Here is a 22,201-nt window from a genome sequence, read left to right on the forward strand (position 1 = left end):
GGATTCCCATGTAAGGAGTCATTGTGGGAGGCTGAACATGGTCTCCAAGCCCAGGAATCACTCAGAGACTCATCTTGCAGGTAGGAGCTGGCCAGAAATGACAGACCGAGGGAAACTCACGGCACAAGAGGATTAAAGTGCTGCCACTTTCAGGACACTCAGCTCCTTCCAGCAAGAGGAGCCAATGACAAAATTCCAGGTTCCACCTGAGCTCTGCTTTCCTGCTTGTGATGGGGGAGGCAGTTAGAGCCTTGCTTTGGGAATGAATTAGATACAATTATTAGAGACCCATTAAGGCAAAGTAATTGCTGGTTTTATTATTGCTTTTATTGCTGGAGAACCTAGTGAGATCCATACCAGGTCCTACACAAATACAGGACCAAGAATTATCCCTTCCCTGAGAAGCAAGAGGGAAGGGTCCACTCCTGCAAAGCACCTCAGCACATTTAAAAATGCATTTGTGGGATCTGTTCCCCTTGAGATCATTCCTAATCAGGAAAATTTTGATGCTGAAGAGTTTACAGCACAAGGTTTGGCTGTGTCAAACCAGACCTTGGCACTTGCCCAGTGGCCACCAAAGTGAGATGGGCAGATGAGAACCAGGACAGGGAGCCAAGAAAGGTCATTTAACCACTTCTAAATGTCTTTGCTCTTTGTGGAAGTGCAGCATGTTGATTCACTTCGGTTATTTTTTTGCAAATTGATCAGACAAGGTCCACAGATCACTTGCAATCTTACGGGCTTGGATGGAGAGGGTGCAATCGGGAGGAGCTCAGGAATATTGCAAGGGAGCTTTAAAACCAATCAGCAACTCTCAATGTAACATTGAAGCTGTGACTATGTCAGGGTGTGGTGTTTTGTTTTGACTTTTTTTTCTCCCCATGTATAAAGTTTGAAGCTTCCCAGGTCATCTGGGAAGGTCTTATGGAAACAGACACTAATTTGTAAGGGGGAGAGGGAACCAACCAACTGAACAAGCTGTAATTATTTAAAGATGTAAAAAAATATCTATTCTGAAGTAGTATGGCTACCAATCCACGTAACTTCTACACCTTTAGAACTAATGAAAATAAAACAATGATAATAAAACCAAAAGGTTTCTGCTTGATTCTGTCTACCCTCGTAGGCTTCTTGGAGGGGGTGAGGGGTAAATGATGAAATACTGAAAACATGAAATGCATCTGGAGAAGAAATGGTGAAGTGGGTCCTGCTCCAGAGAGCTCACAATGAAAGAATTACAGGGAATTTCAAGTCAGAAAAGAGGCAATCAGGTTTCTCTGAGCCCTGTTCAGTCAGATTTTGAACATACCCCAAGATGGAAATCCCACCACCCCTCTGGGTTCCTGTTCAGTGTCTGACCACTCCCATGGTGGAAATATTTTTCCAAGTCATAGAATGTTAAGGGATTAGAAGGAACCTTAAAGCTCATCTAGTCCCACCCCCTGCCATGGGCAGGGACACTTTCCATTAGACCAGGCTGCTCAAGGCCTTACTGAACCCGGCCTTTGACACTTCCAGAAATGGAGCGGCCACAACCACCTTGGGCAACCTGTTCCAGTGTCTCACCACCCTCAAAGTTAATAATTTCTTCCTAATATCTAATCTAAATTTCCTTTCCTTCAACTTGCACCCATTACTCCTTGTCCTATCTAAAATTCCCATATAATAAATATTAGATTATTAATGAGAACCCAAATCTTCAGTAAATTAATTGCCTCGACCTGCGGATTCCCAAGCAATGAGTCATTGCAGGAGAATCAATGTCGTCCCCAAGTCCCAGAGCCACACAGAGGCCCCTCCAAAACACAGGATTTGGGATGGCCAACATGGGATGAAAACTCAGAGGTGACAGACCCAGCTTGGAGCAACTCTAAGCCAGGCTGGACAGGGCTTGGAGCAACCTGGTCTAGCAAAAAGTGTCCCTGCCCACGGCAGGGAGGTGGAACTGGATGATCTCTAAGGTCCCTTCCAGCCCAAACCAGCCTGTGACTATGATTTTAATATAAATGAGGAAAAGTCCCAGTACTGGTAACACCCTGAACACAACAGAGAAGGGGAAAAACCCTTGCGGGGCACTTAAAAACCATCACGATTTAGTTTTTTGGTCTTCTCACTAAGTTTTACTCAGTAGGCCTTGTTCAGCCTGAATGCTTCCAGCTGAACACAGAGGCAGCACTCTCCAGCCGAAATCAGGCTGCCAGCAAGGGCTGTGCTTAGCCACCTCCCACTCTGCAGGGGCACAGCCCTCCTTTAAGCACCCAAACACCCTGCCAGGTACTGGCCAGCTTCCTTCCCAGTCTAACCAGTTTACAGACCGGTACAGCTGGTGGGGTAAGTGCCGCCAGCACCTGGAGCTCGCCCATCCCTTCCCCAGCAGCCAACTGGGGAGCTCCCCTGCTATTTGGGGGGGAGGATCTTCCTCCCTTATAAAAGGAGGTGGGTGGAAGGGGTTTGGCTGTAGGAGGTCCTGTTGGGGGTGGGTAGGGGTGCTGTGGGAGGTGGCTGGGGGCAGGGGAAAGGCTGTGAGGAATAGTGGGGGCAAGTTGCCCAGCCTGCTTCCCCAAACGGGTGCACAGCGTGGGCCTGGGGAGAGCAGCAGGTTAGAGCTGGGTGCAGGAGTGTGGGGCCTGGGGGAAGAGCAGGGGGTGCCTTCACTGCCCTGAGGCGATGTGGGTGAGAATGGGGTGGGAACTCAGCGCCTGTTTTCTTCGGATGGCTGCAAATTGATGCTTGGCTGAGTGTGAGGAGATGGAGAGCTCTGCACCCCTCTCGATTCCATGTGGAGGGTCAGAGCTATGCCTTGAAGTCCCTGCAGAAGCCTTGCCCAGGGGTGTAAGGTCACAGGGGGCCTTCCTGCAATCCCGGGGTACAGGCAGAGCTGGAGTGAGCTGCAGGAGCCTTGTCCTTGTTCTGCTCTGCTGTGGGTGCTGGGCTTTTGTCTGGGCACAAGGACTGGGAACGAGCATGCAGGGGGAGGATTTTCCCTGGAGGTCTGGCAGAGGTACCAGCTCAGGTGGTCATGGTTAGATGGTCATCATGCCCTGCAGAGGGCTGGGGATGGTTTTCCTCCTCTTCCTCCTTGGATGGAGTGAGCGTGTTGGATGAGACTGAAGTGGGTCTACAGTAAAAATGTGAAATGAGGCGGTATGTGGAAATAAGGGAGTCAGGTAAGGAATCCTTCCATGGGGTAAGGATGGCAGATGCTGGCAGTTCTGATGTGCTGGGGAGCAGGGCAGTCCTCCCTCTTGAGGAGGAATGTTCCTTTGCTGTCAGACAGGCTACAGCTGGGGCTGTAGTGATTATTAATACCTTACAGAGCTCCCAGCACTTCCAGAGTCTCACAAGGAGCCTGTGGAGACCTGACTTAGCAGCAGTCAGAGCTCTGCAGGTGATGAAGTTCCCTGGGATGTGAGCTCTGGGCTGTACGAGCTGTCCAGGGGCTCAATCCGTGCTGCCTGACATGAAGCCAGTGCCTGGATAGTCAGGGCAGACTCCTTTGGATGACCTGTTGGATGACCAGCTGTTTCCAGGGATCCAAACTGCTGCTGGTGCCTTTGGCAGCAGGAGTATCTCTTTAGCTACAACATAATATGCAGATTTTTTGGACAAAACTGGAGCAGGCCTGTGAATAATCATCACATGCCCTTGAAGGCAGAGGACTAAAGCTCAGTCTTTTACCCTTGCTAAATCTAGTTTTGATGACCACTTAATATCTGTACCTGGATCTAAGACATTAAATTAATGTTCCCTAACATGTTTTCCTCTTGAGCTCTTGCAAGAGAGATTTGGTTTGTGCTGCAGCACAGGAATGGATGGCATGAGGTGGGAATGGCTCTTCTGTTGGGAGACCCCAGGATTGCTGTTGATTTTCTCATCAAGGTATCTCAGAGCTGTGCCAGGTGCCTCAGAGCCCTGTACTGAGTGCTGTGGAGCTTGAAGCTGAGCCTCTGATCAGGCTGGTCTCTGGGATTAGTCTGCAGAGAGAGCTGGTGCTGTGGGATGAAAGCCAAACTGAGCTTTCCTCATATGCCCACAGGCAGCAGAAGTCCTCAGAAGAACTGTAAGTAACTGGGGTTTCATGCCAGAAATAACTCCTTATGTATTGCTGTGACTTCCTGGAAGGAGCTGCAGGATGGTGCTGCTTCATCTCCCCCTCATCCAGAGCCTTCTGCTCCCAGATGCTGTTAGCAGCGTGTAGGAATGCTCCCCGACTGGTTCCATGCCATTGCAGTCAGTGGGGTAAGCAGTGGGTAAAGTAAGGTGTGGAGATGTTCTAATTCCAGGGCTGATCTTTCTGTGGGAGCAGCACTTCCCATGGGAAAAAGATGTGTCACTGTGCTGGTTCTGGGTCACTAATCATTAAATCACAGAATGGAATGGGTTGAAGGGACCTTAAAGATCGTCTACTTCCAGCTGCCCTGATGTGGGCAGGGAAACCTTCCACTGCCCCAGGAAGAAAAGGGTTCTGGGAGGTTCCCCAGGCCGAATTCCTGCTTGTAGTGTGAAAACTGCCATTGGAGTATGTTGTTCAGGGCTGTGTTGGATTAAATTATATATATCCACTAGGATGGAAACTCCTCCACCTTCCTGGTCCTACTTATATTCATGGACTTTGCCACAGGAACTTAAGGAGGAAAATCAGGAGAATGTTTTGTGTATTTCTGAGTTGCAACTTCCTTTCAAGTCTAGGGCAGAGAGTGACAAGGACCTGCTAATCCCTCCGCAGCTGCTAGAGATGCCAGAGGGCTCATCAGTGAGGAAGTTCCAGCTGCTGACCTCCCCTTTTGTGGGACAGGTGGTGGCCAAGGTGGGGGGAAGCAGCCAGAAGCTCAATGTGAATGACCTGAATGCCCTGAGGCTCCAGGACTCGCAGGTGAGCTGTGCTACAGTTGAATTTACAGATCTGTGACAAGTCTGAGGGAAAGTCACCATTGTCCCACACCTGGGTGACAGAAGATGCAGAACCTGTGAATGTTTCCCTGAGGGTTTCACCTGGCTAATTTGAGGTGTCTGTGCTGTGGGTACTTGTCAGGAGTCACGCTGGGTTGGTCCTGTGGGGGTTTCACTGCCCTGACACCGCCAGATGATGATTTGGATCTGACTGGCTAAACCCTGGTGGAGCCTCGCCTCTGATTAAAGGTGGGGAGCAAAATGAAGAGCACAAAATGCACCCAGTACAAAGTGGGAAGATGAATCAGAAGAGATGATGACAAATTTCAAACCCGAGTGTGTGTCCTCGTGGGCCTTATGGGAGCCCCTGGGAGGGATTCAGAATTGAGTGGCATCTGAACACCTTGTGTTTCAGGCAGGCAAAGAAAGGAATCTGTGAGGATGACCCCAGCTCTGATGGAAATGGCTTGGATGTTGATGAATCCCATATTCAGGGTGGGCTGATACACCCTCTGATAGAGGTTGTAGAAAATAAGTCACTTGTATGGAAACAGCCAGAGGTTTTATCCCTGAAGTGCTCAAAGTCAGGTTGGATGAGGGCTGAACAATCTGGTCTAGTGGAGGTTATCCCTGCCCATGGCTGGAATAAGATGAGCTTTAAGGTCCATTCTAACCCAAGTCTTTCAAGAATATGATCCTTAATGGATCATCAGCACATCCTGCCTCTTTTCTCAGGCTCATGGGAAGAACTTGTACTTGGCATTCGTGGCAGCTGAAGCTCCCTTTGGACCAACCGCAGAAGAGACAGTGTTGCAAAGAGAGGCTGCTTGTGAGGCACACTGTCCTGCCCAAGGACAGCAAGGACAGGCTGGTGCTCCACATCCCCATTCCCAGGATGAGGAGCTGCAGGAACTCCAGCACTCAAGATCTGAAGCCCCAGAGGCAGCAGAGGGTCGGGGCAATTGGCTGCGCATCCACTTTGGCCTGTTCGGCAGTGTCCGGGCAAATGAGTTCTCGAGGGCAAACAGAGCCAATAAAAGGGGGGACTGGAAGGATCCTGTGCCCAGGTATTTCCTCTTCTCTTTTCCCCCAAACCAAATCTGTGTGGGAATGCTCTTAGCCTTGATTTTCTCTGATAATTTTTAAGGCACAAGTGAATGTGGGGTGTGTTCAACCAGGGAATCCACTGTGGAATTGTAGGATGCAATTGCCTGGGGACTATAGTACCAGCTCTGATAAGATTTTTATCTTGAAGGATGCCAGGCTGAACCATGCCCTAAAAATGCCAGTTTCTCCCAATTATGTGCTTTAAAAAAGCCTTGGATAAATAGCAAATGTCTCATACACCTGGAATCAGAGGCTGAAATTATGCCATTGAAGGCAGAAGTGAATTGAAAACATGGCTATGATTTGTGACCTACCTCCCACTGGTATTGTAGAGTAAGGGAGAACAGCTTCCCAGAAAATCTGTGGCTGCCTCATCCCTGGAAGTGTCCAAGGCCAGGTTGGACAGGCTTGGAGCAACCTGGGGTAAGGGAATGTGTCCCTGACCATGGCAGAGGGTGGCCCAAGATGATCTTTGGGTTCTCTTCCAACCCAAACCATTCTATGATTTTTTGAAGGATGACTGTTTCTATACAAGTATTTTTAGACACTGTTTTTTGTGCTACTTTTAACATCCATTTCTCTTATTTGTGGACTGTCTTGCTGGAGGCTTGGTCATGCAGGGTCACAGGGCAGCAGAATGAAAAACTCTCCACCAGTTGTGTTGGGTTCACCACCAAGCTTCATGGCTGCAGTCATTAAAGATGCCACCTTGCCTTGAGACAATGGCCAGCTGCAGAGTATAACTAGTTCAGAGATGTTTCTGATGAAAGACTCCAACTTCCCTGCTTCTCCCAGGCTGGTTCTGCACTTTGAGAGCGGAGGCTTCCTTGTTTTCTACAACTGCCGGATGCTCTGGTGCTCCTCTCCGAGGGCTGATCCTGCTTCTGACATCCTGTCTGTGGAATTCCACCGTGGCCGAGCGCTGCATGCCCTCTGTGCACCCGATCCCATCTGCTACACCCTCCTAGACCAAAGATATTTTTCAGGGCTGGGTGAGTTCCAGGGAATAGGGGCAGAAGAGGAAATGGAGGAAGGTGGGTGGGATGTCTACAGATGCACAAGTGCATGTCTGGGCAGTTTTCTCTTTAGTCTAAGAGCTTGTGGTTGATCTAGCTGAGGGCATGTGGTCATCTTCAAGGTCTGTAACAATGGTAGAGGAAAGAGAACTTCCTCCAGTCCAATCCCAGCTCTAAGTCTACTCTTTGGATGCCACCTCTGGTACAGAGAATGGTGTTGCTGGCTGTGATCCTTGAGGTGGAAATCACAGGTTGGAGCCAGCAGCCTGCATTATCTTGATTAGAAATATCCTTATTGTTGCCTTTTTTCTGACCCCTTCCAGGGAACATCATTAAGAATGAGATCTTGTACCTGGCCAGGATCCACCCATTAACACCGGGCTCCCTCTTGGCTCTCTCCGATCTGGAGCGTCTGCTGGACTGCGCTGTTCAGTTCAGCTCTGAGTGGCTGCACAACAAACTGCGGGGCCAAGGGCTGCACCCCCAGGTGTACCAGAAGGAGCAGTGTCCCCTGGGGCATCCCCTGATGAAGGGCACTTTTGGACCCTTGGGTGGCTTCAAGAGACTTACGTGGTGGTGCCCTCAGTGCCAGCCTGCAGTGCCACCAGGGGATGGGGATCCTTCCCCAGTCACAGGTTGACCTCTTCTGCAGGATGCTGGGTGGTCTCTGATCCATGCTCTTTGTTGTCCTAAAAGGTCTCTGGCTTTTTTGAGGCTGTTGAGTTTGGTCTTTAGGGAGTTGACAGAGTTATGTGCTCAGTGGAGGTCCCAGCTCCCCTGAGTGGCTGCAGAAAGGAAAAACTGGCTGTCCATGGTTTTTTGGGTTTTTTTTTTTTTGGTCACAGTGGCACAACAGTATGAAGAGTTTGACCAGTTCTTGAGTGGCAGTGGATGGGAAGGGTAAAGGGTTGAGCAGGGGATTGCTGTGGGTTGAAGTGACCCTGTCCCTTGACCCTGGAGGAGTCAGCAAAACAAAGGCTATCCCTCTGCCTAAACAGCTTGATTAATTAGGAATTAAATAATCCTGCCTCTGTCAGGAGCTGAATACCTGTGATGGGGTGTGGTTAAACATGAGGGGCTGTTCCCTGTGTCAGATCTGACAGGAACAGCTCCCTTCTTCCACATCAACATAGACAAAATATACGTCAGCAGGGCTTGGTAGAGCTCATCTCTGCACACACAGGTTTCAGCTTTGTGGCAAACTGCCAATTCCAGATCTCACTGAAAAAAATAAAAAAAATACAGCATGTGACAGTGTTTCATAAAACTCAGGATCTCCAAGGAAACCTGAAAGCAGAAAGGTTTGGAAATAGAGCTGTGTCTCCATACACTAGGTGGGAGCTGCTGCTGTCCTCTCTCCCTGAATTTGAGTTTATTTTAATAATAAGTTTTTGACTTGAGCAAAAAAATAAAAGTTGGAATTAGAACTGGTGATGTTTGTCTCAAGTGTGTCCTCCCTGGTAGTTTCTTGGTTAAAAACTGGGGGTGTACATGGAAATTCCAGCTACCTGGAATTGTTTAACAGCTACCTCTTTGGTGCTGCCTGCAGAGGGTGGTACCGCTGATTTTCCTTAGTTGTGTAAGTTTTCTCGTTAATGGGACCTGGATTTAAAGATGGATTGCAAATCAGCTGGGAATGCTGGAGGTAAACACCTCTGTTGTAGGCAGCTGCTTCCTAGGGAAGACTTGTACAGCCTCTCCCCTGTGAGCTGCAATGTCTTTGAGTGGTTGTAGGTTATGGGATTGCTGAATAAACCAATTAATGGGGTTATGGGGCCAAAGAAGGTGGTTAATGTCCCTTCTGCAGGGTGTTGGTGAAGTGTCTTTCCAAAACAAAGAACCATGGAATATCCTGAGCTGGAAGGGACCCACAATGATGATCAAAGCCCAACTTCTGGAAGAAAACCACTCACAAAAAAGAACCCCGAAAGCTGCATCTTGCACTTTGAAGGATGAAGATGGAGGTGGGTGTGTGTTGGGTTCTCAGCACAGGAACGATATGAAGCAAGTCCATAGGGGCACATGGAGATTCTCAAAGGGCTGGAGCACCTGTGCTATGGAGACAGGCTGAGAGCTGGGGGTTCCAGCTCGGAGAAGGCTCCAGGGAGACCTTAGAGCCAGGTTTAGTGCCTAAAGGGGCTTAAGAGGGCTGCAGAAGGACTTGGGACAAGAGGGAATGGCTTCCTACTGCCAGAGCATAGGGTTAGATGGGATACTGGGAAGTTCTTCCCTGAGGGCTGGGGGGAGCGGTGCCAGGATGGAATTCCCAGAGAAGCTGAGGCTTCTCCATCCCTGTCCAAGGCTAGGTTGGACGGGGCTTGGAGCAACCTCGGATCGTGGAAGGTGTCGCTGCCCAGGGCAGGGGTTTGGAACTGGAAGGTCTTCAAGCTCCCTTCCCACCTCAACCCTGCCGTGACTCCACGGCGACGCCTCTCCCCTCACGCTCACACGAGGGGGTTCGGGGCCGCCAACTCCTTCCCGCTCCGCCTGTGGCCTCCACCAATCAGCGCCCGCCGCCTGCCGTCACACCAGCCGCTCCGCCTCCCTATTGGCTGGCGCTGCCCTGGTGCGAGCGCGCCTTGGCCAATCGGCGCCGCGCCCGCCCCACCGAGCGATGTGCCGAGCTCTGTGATTGGCTGCGGGGCGGGGCTGGCGCGGCCCCGCCCGTGACCGGTTAAGCGGCGGGCGGGGGGGCGGCGGGAGCGCGCGGCGGTGGCGGCGGGGTCTGAGCCCCATGGAGCTGCTACGGAAATGGCTGGGCCACCCCGAGGACATCTACCACCTGCTGCGCTTCAAGATGGGCGGCTACCGCGCCGTCATGCCGCGGATGGACACGGTGAGCGGCCAGGGATGCGCGGGCGGCGGGATGCGCTTCGCTGTCGCCGGTGCGCGGTGTTCCCGGTGGGGAGCGGGGCACGGGAGGAGAAGGTGGGGGTACTGTCATGTCCGAGCACGGAGACGGTGTTGTCATGGGTGATCATGCCGTATCCAGCGTGTACAGGACCTGCCCGGCTTTGTGCGCCTTGTGTGCTCCTCGGTGCTTCCTGGTTGCACCGGCACCGGGCATCCTATGGCATCGCTCGTACCCTGCGAGCATCCCACCGGCTCCGGGCATCCCACCGGCTCCGGGCATCCTATGGCATCGCTCGTACCCTGCGAGCATCCCACCGGCTCCGGGCATTCCACCGGCACCGGGCATCCCACCGGCTCCGGGCATCCTGTTCATTGCTTGTACCCTGTGAGCATCCCACCGGCACCGGGCATCCCACCGGCTCCGGGCTTCCCACCGGTTCTGGGTGTCCTGTGCATTGGTGAATCCCACCGGCTCCAAGCATCCCTGCACTGCTCGGTGCCGGTACCAATGCCGGACATCGCAGAGCCCCGGTGCTACCCGAGCATCCCGCGGCTCCGGGCATCTCTTGCATTGCTCGGTGCCGGTATCCCTCGAGCATCCCACTGACTCCGAGCATCCTGCTGGCTTCAGGCTTCCCACGCATCCCACCATCTCCGAGCATCCCATGCATTGCTCGGTGCCGGTGCCCTGCGCGCAGCCCCGGCGCTGTCCGTACATGGCAGCGTCTCCGGGCACGGCGCGGCGGCGGAGCCGGGATGGGGCGGGTTAAGGGGCGGGTTTCGGGCCGGGGCGGAGCGGCCGCAGCCCCCCGCCGCCGCCGCGCCCCCATGGCGGCCGGCTGCCGGGCCGTGTCCGTGCTGCGGCGGACACTGACCCTGTCCCCGCCGCGGAAAGCCCCTCGGGCAGCGGCCCGGCGGCGGGGACAGCAGCAGCAGCAGCAGTGCGGAGCCCCCGCGGCGCCCCCGGCCCCGCCGCCCGCCGCCCCCCGCCTCCAACCCGCGCCCCGCGCCCCGCTCTGCCCGCAGGACTCGCTGGGATGTGGCCTCCGCACCTGCTACCGGTACCTCAACCAGACCAGCCGCAGCTTCGCCGCCGTCATCCAGGCTCTGGACGGAGAGCTGCGGTGAGCGGGGGCGCACCGGGGGCCCGGGGAGGGGGTGCGGTGAGCCCCCGGCTCTGGGCAGCTTTGGGAGGTGGTAGGCGGGGTGCCACCCCAACACTGGGGATCCTCGGGAGATGGTGGGTGCTGCTTTCCCCCCGACACCGGGAATCCCCCGGGGATGGTGGGGGTAATTCTCCTCCCTGGGAGGTGGTGGGTACAATGCCACCCCAACACTGGGGATCCCTGAGAACTTAGTGAGTGCAGTGGCCCCCCAGTTTCAGGTCTCCCCAGGAGAGTCACACCCAGGTGGGTGTGATGCCCCGCAGTAGCAGAGCTGGCAGGAGGTGGCCCATGCAGTGCCCCCAGACACCATTTTTCTCTGGTGGAGCTGCTGTGACACGCTGCCTCTCCCATCAGGAGCTGGCTGGGCTCACTCAGCTCGGCCCCACCCCGTGCAGAAGGACGTGGGGCTTTTCACGTCCCAGCTGGCTGTACCACATCCCCTCTCTGCAGCACATCCTTCCCCCAAACTGGGTCCCTGGGCTGAGCCTCCTGGCCAGCGGACTGTTAAACACAGGGCCTGGCAGCGTGCCGTGTGTGACACCCTGGGAATGTGTCCTGGCAGTGCCAAGGCTGCCGCTGGACAAAGGCTGCAGGGAGGAGGTGAGGAAAAAGCCTGGGGCTGACCAAGGGTCTGAGCCTTGCCTGGGAGGTGCTTTTGGAAGCAGCTGCCTCAAAACCTGCACAGTTATCACAGGGGGTTTGTTGCACACTCATTTTTTGCCATGCAGATTTTGCTGCCCCGTGCAGAAAAGCTTCAGATGGGAATAGTAACAGAGGATGTAAAGCTCAGCTGGCCAGGGCACCTTATGCCATGTAATTATTCTCCATATAATTCCTTATATTCATTTGGTGACTACTGATTTCAGTTTTTAAATGCCCAGTTAATACCAAGGTGGGTTGATGATCAAATTTAGGGGTTCTGGAAGTTGTTCCAGACACATCTGATGGCTCTGCTGAGCAGTTTCAGGCACCACCCCACACACTGGGTGATCTCTGGGGTTTCTGAGCCCTGGTTTGGCATTTTGGATGGTGCCCCATAGCTGTGTCCAGTGTTTATGAAATGGTGTTTGCAGCCTGGTTGACAGGAAAGGCAGAGAAGTTCAGCGGTTTGGCTGGAATTGTGTGGAAAAGTACAAGTGGAGCCAGGAATTAAGGTTTTTCTTTTCCATGCTTTTTCTGTGCAGAAATTAAGAAAAAAAAAAAAAGAAAACATTATGAAACTTGTTAGCAATGTGTCTGCCCTGTGCCTCAAACTTCCTGCAGTTTTCTTTCTTTGTCTTTTTTGTCCTTTAATCCTTGCCCTGCAGCCTGCTGGGATCAGGATCACCCTTCAGGGCACAGAAACTTCTGCCTGGCATCCTAAAAATGCTCTTGCCTGATCTTTGCAACCCACTGTTGGGCGAGGATGGTGGTTGGATTACAGCTGGCTCAGCAGTAGATGAGGAGAAACTAATTTTCAAAGCCAAGGAGCTCCACTGGAGAATTTAGGGACAAACGAGGGAAATGCAAAATAGGGAGGATAAAGAAATAGGCAGAGCTGCTGCCTTACAGAAGGAATTAATTTTGCTGGGTCAGAAAAAAAAAAAGAAAGTGCTTGCATTGATGTTGACCCCATCAGGGAGTTCAGCTGAGCCCCTGTGGTCACAGACAGGCATCCCAGAAGGGCTGCTGGAAAATGGGGAATTTCTGGAGGAGTGCTTGGAGCAGTGCTTCCCTGGCCAGACAGGGTATTGGTAGTTGAGCTGAAATGTCTGCTTCCTCCTTTCTTGGTTTTTTTTTGGCCCCATGAACCACCTGTTTTGCTGGCCAGAGCCCTGTCCAGCTCGTTGCTCCATGGTTAGGGTGTTTTCTGGGAGGTGGGAGGCTCAAAACTGCAGTTTCATCCACGGCCGAGCCAGCAACATCCCAACTGTGGGTGGTGGAAAAGGGTTATGAGCCCAGCTCACAGCTCCTCTCCTGGTGGTGGAGAGGAGAAGAGGGATGCTCCTGCCTCTCTGCTGCCAGTTCCATGGTCCTGCCTGTCTCTGGAACTCTTCAGGGTCTATTCCTGACGGTTCAGCAGAGGCTGCATGTCCTGGCAAGGAGAAAGGAGACCTCTGTACCGGGACAGGAGGGAGCTGCACCCAGGACAGGGCTGGAGCTTGAGCTCTGGAAGATCCAGACTTGTTCTTTGGAAGTGGGTGCTTCCATTTGTGCCCTGTCCAGCCTGACCTTGAATGTTTACAGGGATGGGGCATCCATCCCTGGACAGCCTGTGCCACAGCAAAGAATTTTTCACAGCAAAGAATTTCTTCCTTTGATTTGCCAAAATTGCCAAGGGTCTAAATTCAGTATGTGATGGGAGTTAGGGAGGCAGGTAAGGCCTGGATGCAGAACTGGGATTAAATAAGTGTTTTAACTCTGCTGGGTTCTGGAATTACTGCTGGCTCTTCCCTGGACATGATGCCCCTGTGAGAGGTCCCTGTGGCATTTCAGATTCTGCTCTGCCGTTCTTGGTGGCTCCTGGAAGTGGGTTGGAGCCTTGGGCACTTGCATCCTGTTGGATGAACGTTTGCAGCCTGGTTGGAATGGAAAAACTCAGTCATGCAAAGGAACAGGAGCACGAGAGAGCTGCTCATGTGGTTTGACAGAAGTGTTAAATACCCTTCTAATCAAGGAAAAAAAAGCCTAATTTAACAGTACTGGCTCTAAGAGCAAGTCAGTTTTCCCTGGATGCTTAATCACTGCTTGCACATTTTCATTCCAGGAGTACAGCACTGTCACCTGTCATTAGCATTTAACCAGACCAAGCTACTTTCCATTTGTTAAAAAACTTATAAATGCCTCTTCTCCTTGGCATACATCCCTGTGCTCATGGAGATCTGGGGATTATTTTTGATAGATCCTGGAGCTGCAGACAGCATTTCTTGCCATCAGGACTTGTTTTGGTTTTGTTGGTTTTTTTTGGTTTTTTTTTTTTTTTTTTTGCTTCAGCATTTTTTTGCAGAAACGTGGAGGCAGAGATAGGGAAGGCAGGGGTGGTGGGAGCAGGAGGGGAGGTGACTTTCCAGCAGCTTCCTGCTGGGATGCTGGGACACATAGGCTGCCTCCAGTCTTGTTCCTGGAGATATAAAATACAGGGTGATTTTGGCTCTTTCTGCCAGTCCTAATGTCCCTGTTCTATGGTGTGACCCCTTTATTCCCCCCCAACAGGGTAAAAGGGTTGCAGAAAGGGAGGAGTGATGGGAAAAACACACCTGATTTTTTCTCCCTTCCCTATTTTACGTTTGCTTTTCCCAAGAAGCTGACCTCGGGCTCTGTCCTCTGGGTCCAGGTGAGCGCTGGCCTTGCAGGGTTGGACCTTCCCTGCTCAGGGAGCTCACAGGCCTGGCCCTTCCCTGATACACATCTCAGAAAGCCCAAAACCATGCTGTAGTTCTCCTCATGAGGGAAAATCCTGGATTTCCTAACCTGGCTGGTATCTTCCAATCCCAGCTGTTTGTCCTGCCTCGTAGGCACTCCCAAGTAAGGGATTGCTGTTTTTTCTCCCCTCCCAGGCATGCAGTCTGTATATTCTACCTAGTTCTCCGTGCCCTGGACACTGTAGAGGATGACATGAGCATCCCCTTGGATGTCAAGGTCCCGATGCTGCACGAGTTCCACTCCCATCTCTACCAGCCAGACTGGAAGTACACAGAGAGCAAGGAGAAGGACCGGCAGGTGCTGGAGGACTTCCCAACGGTAAGGCAGCCTTCTTCTTGCTCCTTGAGACACCTCTGGGTGCCTGGCTGTCCCCATGTGGTGCCTGCAGAGCTTGCTCAGTCCCACAGATTTCCCCAAGGGCTCCATCACCTGCCTGTGGGGCTGGGGTGAGAAACACAGACATTGTGGAGCCAGAGGGGATCTGGCTGTGGGAAAGTGCCAGTCCTGGGATGTGGCTTTTTGCCTCCTCTGTGGAAGAGCAGATGAGCATTGTCTTGAGGAGAGAGATTTGGGTTTGTTACCCAACACAGTGAATTCCCCATGTGCACAGTGGGAGGTGTCCCTGCCCATGGCAGAGAGCAGAATGAGATGAGCTTCAAGGTCCCTTCCCACCCAAACCATTCCATAATTCCATGGAATATATTCCATAATTACATATATCCATAATTCCGTGCTGTAAGACAAAAAGCACCCCCTCTGTTATTAGTAACAATATTGCTCCGATTTTTTTACTATTGAGTTGTTTTTTTAGGGGTTTTTCCTTCACTCTGTTTAATAAAAAATATAATAGTTCTGGTGAGGAGTGTCTCATTTTCCGAGGACATTCTGTTTTGTTCAAGTTTTAACATTTTTAATTTATTCTACCCTTTTCAGGCTTTCCCTAGCAGTGGGAATGGGGTAGCTGTTTGGAGCACTGAGGTGTGTCATGAGTTTTTGTGCTCAGGTTTGGGGTGACTGTGGCTGTGGCCTGTCATAGGGGATGCCTGTGCTGGGTTCCAGGTGTGTAGGGATGCAGTAGGTATGTCAGTGGCTTGGCTTTAGAGGAGCTTTTGGGAAGGTGTTTGTGACACTTTGCTGTTCTCTTGGAGTATATGTTATTTATTTGAGGCAATCCATGCTCAGGTGTGATTTTAATAATCATAGAATTGTAGAACCATGGAATTGTTGGGTTGGGAGGGACCATAAAGCTCATCTCATTCCATCCCTTGCCATGGCCAGGGACACCTTACACTGCCCCACGTTGCTTTAAGCCCTGTCCAACCTGACCCTGAAATTTTTGGGGGGCATTCACAATTTCTCTGGGCATCCTCTGCCAGTGCCTCACCACTCTTACAGTAAAAAAAACTTCTGACAATACTTCCTAGAGTTGCATTTGCAGGCTGTGCCCCTCTGTGTAGGGGAGCCACAGAGACAGAAGCAGAGTGGATACATTTTATTTTACAGACAAACCCTTATTGTACACAAACCCTGGGCTGGCAGTCACCCACTGATGGAGAATGAAGCTTAGCACAATAAAATGTGATGCTCTACAGTTTTGGGAAAGGGATGATGCACTTTTTAATATTTTTTTTCAGTGTGAGAGCAACTGAGATACTGCAGGTGTCCCTGCCCATGGCAGGGGGGTTGGAACAAGAAGATCTTCAAGGTCCCTTCCAACCCAACCCACTCTGTGATTCCATGATCACATTACTGGACGTGCAGTAGAAGGTTTTCACACTTCCCTCACTGCTTGATGCTTTTCCAGTTGTGCCAGATGTGCCTTGTGAAGCCAGAGCTGGAGAGGGCTGGGGAGAACAGAGCACCAGAAACCTCCCATGGCTGGTGTGGTGGAATGCTCTCAAATTACAGAGGAAAACAGCTCTGTGTACCAAGTGCAGTCAGTTTTGTCCTGCAGCTCCCAGATGATACCAGTCCAAGGCCACAGAGCCTTCCCAAAGATTTTGCTGTGTCTGATCTCCTGCCAGAGACCATCCTGTTTAGACTGGGAACAGGCTGAGCCTGAGCTCTAAGGACCTTGAAACAGCTCAGGTTGGGGGAGTTGTCCCAGATCTCCAGCCAGGGCAGGATTAGAGCCTGGTAAACAGTATTTTTCTGATTTCTTAATAAATGTGAGTTCTGCTGCTTTTTATTTTCCTGAACATTTGCTTTCTGTTTTTACCCTGCTACAGATCTCCATGGAATTCAGGAACCTGTCCAAGGTCTACCAGGATGTGATTTCGGATATTTGCCACAAGATGGGTGTTGGGATGGCAGAGTTCTTGGAGAAAAAGGTGGATTCTCAGCATGAGTGGGATAAGGTGAGTCAGCCCAGAGAGAGGAATGGACTGAGCATGAGTAGGGTCATGGGGTTAAGGTTGGAAAAGCCCTCTAAGATCATCAAATCCAGCCATTCCACCAGCACTGCCAAGGCCACCACAGAACCATGTCCCCAAGTGCCAGATCCACAGGTTTTTTGAACACTTCCAGGTAGGCTCCACCTTGTCTCTGTGGAAGGAGGAGACAGAGCCTCCCTGTTGGGAAAAGGTGTTTGTTTTCATGGGAAAGCTGAGACAGCCCAGGGAGAGCCATGAGAACGTGCATCAAATGAACTGTCAATTTATTTTTGTAAAACTCACTGTGGCAAACAGGCAGCTCTTTGTAACTGCTCTTTTTATCTTGGTTTTTTTTTTCCCCCTTTCCCAACTTTCTAACAGTATTGTCACTACGTTGCCGGGCTGGTGGGGATTGGCCTTTCCCGTCTCTTCTCTGCATCAGAGCTGGAAGATTCCATCGTGGGACAGGACACAGATCTGGCAAACTCCATGGGCCTCTTCCTACAGAAAACCAACATCATCCGTGACTATCTGGAGGACCAGATGGAGGGAAGGGAGTTCTGGCCCAGAGAGGTGAGGAAAAAACCTCATAAAATTGCTGCTGTTGGCTGTACATCTTCTTGGTAAAAACAGTTCTGATGGCAGCTGGCCGACGTCTGTCTGCAGCGCTCTGGGGACAGCTGTGGGGACAAGGTGATGTCACCACACTGCCAAGAACCACTTTGGCAGCTTTTCCTCCTCTCTGCTAGGTTTTCTGTAGGAGTGAGGGAGGATAAGACTGGCTGAGATCCCAGGAGTGTACCTGCTCTGCTCCCAAAAGCAGGACCAGCTCTGCCTGTGCCTGACATGATGTCCAAAAATTTTTCTCCCCCTTTTCCATGTGGCTCAGCTGTCTCACAAGGCACTTCTCGATGTCTGACTCCCCTTTTCCTTGCCCCCCCTAGGAAAGATGTGGAGATGAGTTTCACCCTCCTCCTTTAGCATCTCTTTGTGTACACCAAGGCCGCTGTCACATCTCCACAGCCTGCCCTTGCTTTTCTTTATCCCGGGAATGCTCCAAGGCTGTTGTGTGTGGGTTTTTGGTGGTTCCTGTTGCTCTCCCAGACCTGGTGTCTCTCTGATGGCATCAATGCACCCTCCAACTCATCAACACTTCCCTTGGTGTTTAGGTTTGGAGCAGATATGCCAAGAAGCTCTCGGACCTTGCCAAGCCAGAGAACATCGATGTGGCCGTGCAGTGCCTCAATGAGCTCATCACCAACGCCCTCCACCACGTCCCTGACGTCCTCACCTACCTGTCCCGCCTCAAAAACCAAAGTGTCTTCAACTTCTGCGCTATCCCCCAGGTGAGCTGAGCTTCCAAGTGGTTCCTCATCCTCTGCAGCCCAGCTGGTGAGGAGCTGGAGGTGGAGGAGGTTCAGTGTCGTTGGTTTTTTGCTCATTTCTTGGCTCCTGCCGTTTCTGCTGTTGTTGAGATTGTGGCTCCGCTCCATGGGTGTCGCTGTGGACAAGGTGACCCCTTGGTAAGTTCCTTGCAGTGCAGTAAAGGCTTTTCCTGTCTGTCCTCAGGTGATGGCCATTGCCACGCTGGCTGCCTGCTACAACAACCAGCAGGTGTTCAGGGGGGTGGTGAAGATCCGCAAGGGCCAGGCCGTCACCCTCATGATGGATGCCACCAACATACAAGCTGTCAAAGCCATCATGTACCAGTATGTGGAAGAGGTAGGCTCAGCAGTTTGCTTTGAGTCATTTCTGGCTGTTCCTGCCCTGTTCTTGGGGTGGAATTGGGAATACACAGGGATCTGTTCATCAGTGGTGGTGGGGAGTGGTGACCCTGATGTGGTTTTGGCCCAGACCAAACTGTGCTCGGTGTGTTCCTTGGAACATACCCTTGCTCTTGTGTTGGGGAGTAGGGACTGGGGCCAGTGGCATCCTGGCCTGGACCAGCAGGACCAGGGCAGTGCCCGTCCCCTTGACCCAGTTCTGGGGTCAGTTCTGGGCCACTCACAACACGAAAGACACTGAGGGGCTGGAGTGTGTCCAGAGAGGGGAACAGAGCTGGGGAAGGGGCTGGAGCACCAGGAGTGGCTGAGGGAGCTGGGAAGGGACTCAGCCTGGAGAAAAGGAGGCTCAGGGAGGACCTTTTGACTTTCTCCTGACTTCAGGGTCATGGGGAGATTAAAAATTCAAGTGGAGAGTCAACTGGTGGGAAAAAAACACCCCCCCTCCCCAAAACCCAGTTCCAGTGAGGGCTATTAAATAAGAAGACTTCACTTAGCAGCAGGGAGACCCCAAACTGTGGGTTTTTAGAGCTGCCCTTGTGAACTGGCTGATCCCATGGCCAGGGACAGTGACAGGGCTGCAGGGCTTCAACCCAGGAGAGGGTCTCTGCTTGTGCCCACCCTGCTCAGAGTCCTGCAGACAAGTATGCCAGAGGCCATGAGAAGAAAACCCCAAATGCCACAGACTCAGGTGATGATGTGGCCGTTTCCAGGCAGGAACGTTCCCACCGGACTGAGGTGGGCTGTACAGCGAGTGAGGATTGCAGGGTGAGCACCCCTGATCCCAGTAACACCACTGGTCCCAGTAACACCACTGGGGACTGAGGGATCATGTCCAAGACCATGTGGCTCATGTCCCATCATGGGGTGCCCTCAAGAGGCAGCTTGGCTTAGTGCATTTCCCAAGGGAGATGGCCCCTGGATCCAATCCAGTTGTCCCTTGCTTCATGGCACTCCACCACCGAGCTCACTCTTGGCCCTTAGAACTTCAACCTCGTCCCATTTTCCTCCTAAACTTCCAGTGGGAGCCATAACTCCTCCTCCCTCCTCCTTTAGATCTACCAGAAGATCCCGAGCACGGACCCCTCGTCCAACAAGACGCAGCAGGTCATCGCCTCCATCCGCGCCCTGAGCCTGCCCGGCAGCCCCATGGCCTCCCGCCACCACTACTCGCCCATCTACCTGTCCTGTGCCATGCTCCTGGCAGCCCTGAGCTGGCAGTACCTCAGCACCCTCTCCAAGGCCACCGAGGACTACGTGCAGGCAGGGGAGAACTGAAGGGCAGTGCCCGGGTGGGGGGACGAGCGGTGGCAGATGGGCGGCGGGGACAGGAGGCTCCTCGTCCCCCGCCGTGGGGGTGACCCAGCACTGGGACAGTGACAAGGATGGGGCACCGGGGAGCTGCAGCCCCAGGGTGCCAGTGTGGCACTTGCTGGACTCCATCCTCACCACCCTTGCTGTCTGCTTGGATGGCTGCAAATGCTGATTGGAGTCTTAGTGTTTGGGGTTGAGTATTATTTTTTTTTTCCCCCCCTTCTTTCCTGTTTACCTGAATATTTTTGGGTTTTGGGTTTGTTTGTTTGTTTTTTTCCGTTAGGATGGTTTGAAATAGAAACTCCAGCTGTTTCTTTTCTTCCTTGAGATTTGAGGCATCTTTCCAGCTCAGAGCTGAGCAAAACCCTGAGGGTTTTTGCCTCCCTTTCTTAGGCAGCCTCTTCTCCCTCACCTGCAGTGCCTGCTCCGTGCTGGAAGGATGCTGCTTCAGCTGGGAGAGGAACATGCTTCCTTATCCAAGGAAAAAGCTCTGGCCGCTTTCTGGCCCTCAGTGATTGAGATCCTGCAGCCTGGAAACAGGCAGAGGCCACAGTCACATTTCTGTTGTGCTGAAGGATGCTGAAATGAGCCCTTTTAATGTTAAATCTATGGGAGGTGAGGTACTCTGTCCACCTGAACGTGGCCCCAGCTGAACAGCAGCTGTGCAGCTCCCTGCCCTGGGACAGATGGCCCCTGCAGTGACACAGCTCTTGTTTCAGCAGTGGGAGGTGGTTAAAATGAGAAGGGAGCTGCCAGCACAGCCCTGAGCTCACAATGCCAGGCCCGACTCCAGGGCAGGCTCTGGCTCTGCACTGACTCAGCCCCAGGGCAGGGGTGGTCCTGGCAGAGCAAGGCAGGGGACTGAGAGTTTGCACCTTGCTGGCCCTCATGGGAATGCCTTTTTAGGGGGCCATTTGTCACTCTGGAAGGCAGGAGTGATCCCTGCCGTGAGCTGGGAAGGCTGGAGCCACCCAGGGGGTGACCAGGGCAGGTTTCCCTGGCCCACTTGGCTCCGGCTTTGGGTCAGACTGACATGCGAGCTGCAAGAGGCTCCCGCTGCTGTCTTCAAACGCATCAGGCTGGACTTCCAAGAGGAAACAACGCTCTGAAGGCAAGTCCTGTTCTCCTGGGGTGGAGTGTTGTTTTCAAGGTCCCTACCCACCCCCTTCAAATGCTGCTTTGCTGTCATGAAGGGAAGGAGAGCCCATGTGCTGGTCCAGGACAGAGGTGCAGGGTGGTGGCCTTTGCAAGGCCAAGCCCTTGTGGCCAGACTGTTACTCAGAAGGAGAAGCCCTACTCCACAGTTCCTGGTGTAGTTTTAAGCTGTTGTTCTAAAGAAACTCGCGGTAGCTCTCTTTGTGCAGCTTCCCGTCTTGTTGAAATTAAAAGTTTTCTTTGGGAAAAAAAAAAAAAAAATCCTGGGTATTTTTTTTTTCTTTTTAGCTGTCATTTCTTTTACACCAGCAATTTCTCCACAAGTTACAAGCCCTCAGCTCATGAAATTCCAATGCACCCTTGGTGCCAACTCTGGGTATCAAAGTACAGCCCTATGTGCCAGACCTGGAGGAAGGATTTTAACCAGAGGGACAGCCGAGGGTCCATAAATTCACCTTGAAAGGAGCGGTGGCACAGCCCTGGGCCACAGGCATGTGCTTCAGGGCCCTGGTGCATCCTCAGGGATGCTGGGGACAAGTCCTGGCTGCTCTCTGCTCCAGGTGGAAGCACCTTCCCCACGGCCAGGACATCCCAAGGGGTGGCTATCACCAGGCAGGGCACAGGACAGGGCTGGCAGTGACCACACCTGCACAAGGGACAGGATTCTGCCCCCCTCAGGTGAGACCCCACCTGCAGAGCTGCCTCCAGCCCTGGGGCCAGCAGCACAAGGACATGGAGCTGCTGGAGAGTTCAGAGACCATGGAGATGTTCCAGGGGCTGGAGCCCCTCTGCTCTGGAGCCAGGCTGGGAGAGCTGGGGGTGCTCACCTGGAGAAGAGAAGGATCCAGGGAGAGCTCAGAGCCCCTTGCAGGGCCTAAAGGAGCTCCAGGAGAGCTGGAGAGGGACTGGGGACAAGGGATGGAGGGACAGGACACAGGGAATGGCTTCCCACTGCCAGAGGGCAGGGCTGGATGGGATATTGGGAAGGAATTGTTCCCTGTGAGGGTGGGGAGGCCCTGGCACAGGTGCCCAGAGAAGCTGTGGCTGCCCCTGGATCCCTGGAAGTGTCCAAGGCTGGATCAGCCTGGGATAGTGGAAGGTGTCCCTGCCCATGGCAGGGGGTGGGTCTGGATGATCTTTCAGGT

General features: G+C 52.6%; 2 protein-coding genes across 6 annotated transcripts; both read left to right on the plus strand.

Moving 5' to 3' along the window:
- The first annotated feature begins 2,260 nt into the window (after positions 1 to 2,260).
- On the plus strand, positions 2,261 to 8,438 carry NEIL2 (nei like DNA glycosylase 2). 4 transcript variants are annotated; one of them, XM_058836747.1, is made up of 6 exons: positions 2,261 to 2,331; positions 3,880 to 4,060; positions 4,685 to 4,873; positions 5,626 to 5,957; positions 6,793 to 6,989; positions 7,337 to 8,438. In XM_058836747.1, the coding sequence occupies exons 3-6, from the start codon at positions 4,736 to 4,738 to the stop codon at positions 7,651 to 7,653; spliced, it is 984 nt and encodes a 327-aa protein (XP_058692730.1). In that variant the 5' UTR covers positions 2,261 to 2,331; positions 3,880 to 4,060; positions 4,685 to 4,735; the 3' UTR covers positions 7,654 to 8,438. The 4 variants fall into 4 exon arrangements, with proteins under 4 accessions (XP_058692730.1, XP_058692731.1, XP_058692728.1 ...); XM_058836748.1 differs by having other exon boundaries at positions 2,267 to 2,331; positions 4,690 to 4,873; XM_058836745.1 differs by having other exon boundaries at positions 2,303 to 2,436.
- Positions 8,439 to 9,685: 1,247 nt separating this feature from the next.
- On the plus strand, positions 9,686 to 21,318 carry FDFT1 (farnesyl-diphosphate farnesyltransferase 1). Of its 2 annotated transcripts, XM_058836736.1 has the most exons (8): positions 9,686 to 9,849; positions 10,893 to 10,990; positions 14,569 to 14,752; positions 16,663 to 16,791; positions 17,188 to 17,379; positions 17,976 to 18,152; positions 18,376 to 18,528; positions 19,644 to 21,318. In XM_058836736.1, the coding sequence occupies exons 1-8, from the start codon at positions 9,748 to 9,750 to the stop codon at positions 19,863 to 19,865; spliced, it is 1,257 nt and encodes a 418-aa protein (XP_058692719.1). In that variant the 5' UTR covers positions 9,686 to 9,747; the 3' UTR covers positions 19,866 to 21,318. The 2 variants fall into 2 exon arrangements, with proteins under 2 accessions (XP_058692719.1, XP_058692720.1); XM_058836737.1 differs by lacking the exon at positions 10,893 to 10,990 and having other exon boundaries at positions 9,711 to 9,849.
- The last annotated feature ends 883 nt before the right edge of the window (positions 21,319 to 22,201 follow it).

The sequence above is a fragment of the Poecile atricapillus genome, chromosome 3 (assembly GCF_030490865.1).
Source record: "Poecile atricapillus isolate bPoeAtr1 chromosome 3, bPoeAtr1.hap1, whole genome shotgun sequence".
Lineage (NCBI taxonomy): Eukaryota > Metazoa > Chordata > Aves > Passeriformes > Paridae > Poecile > Poecile atricapillus.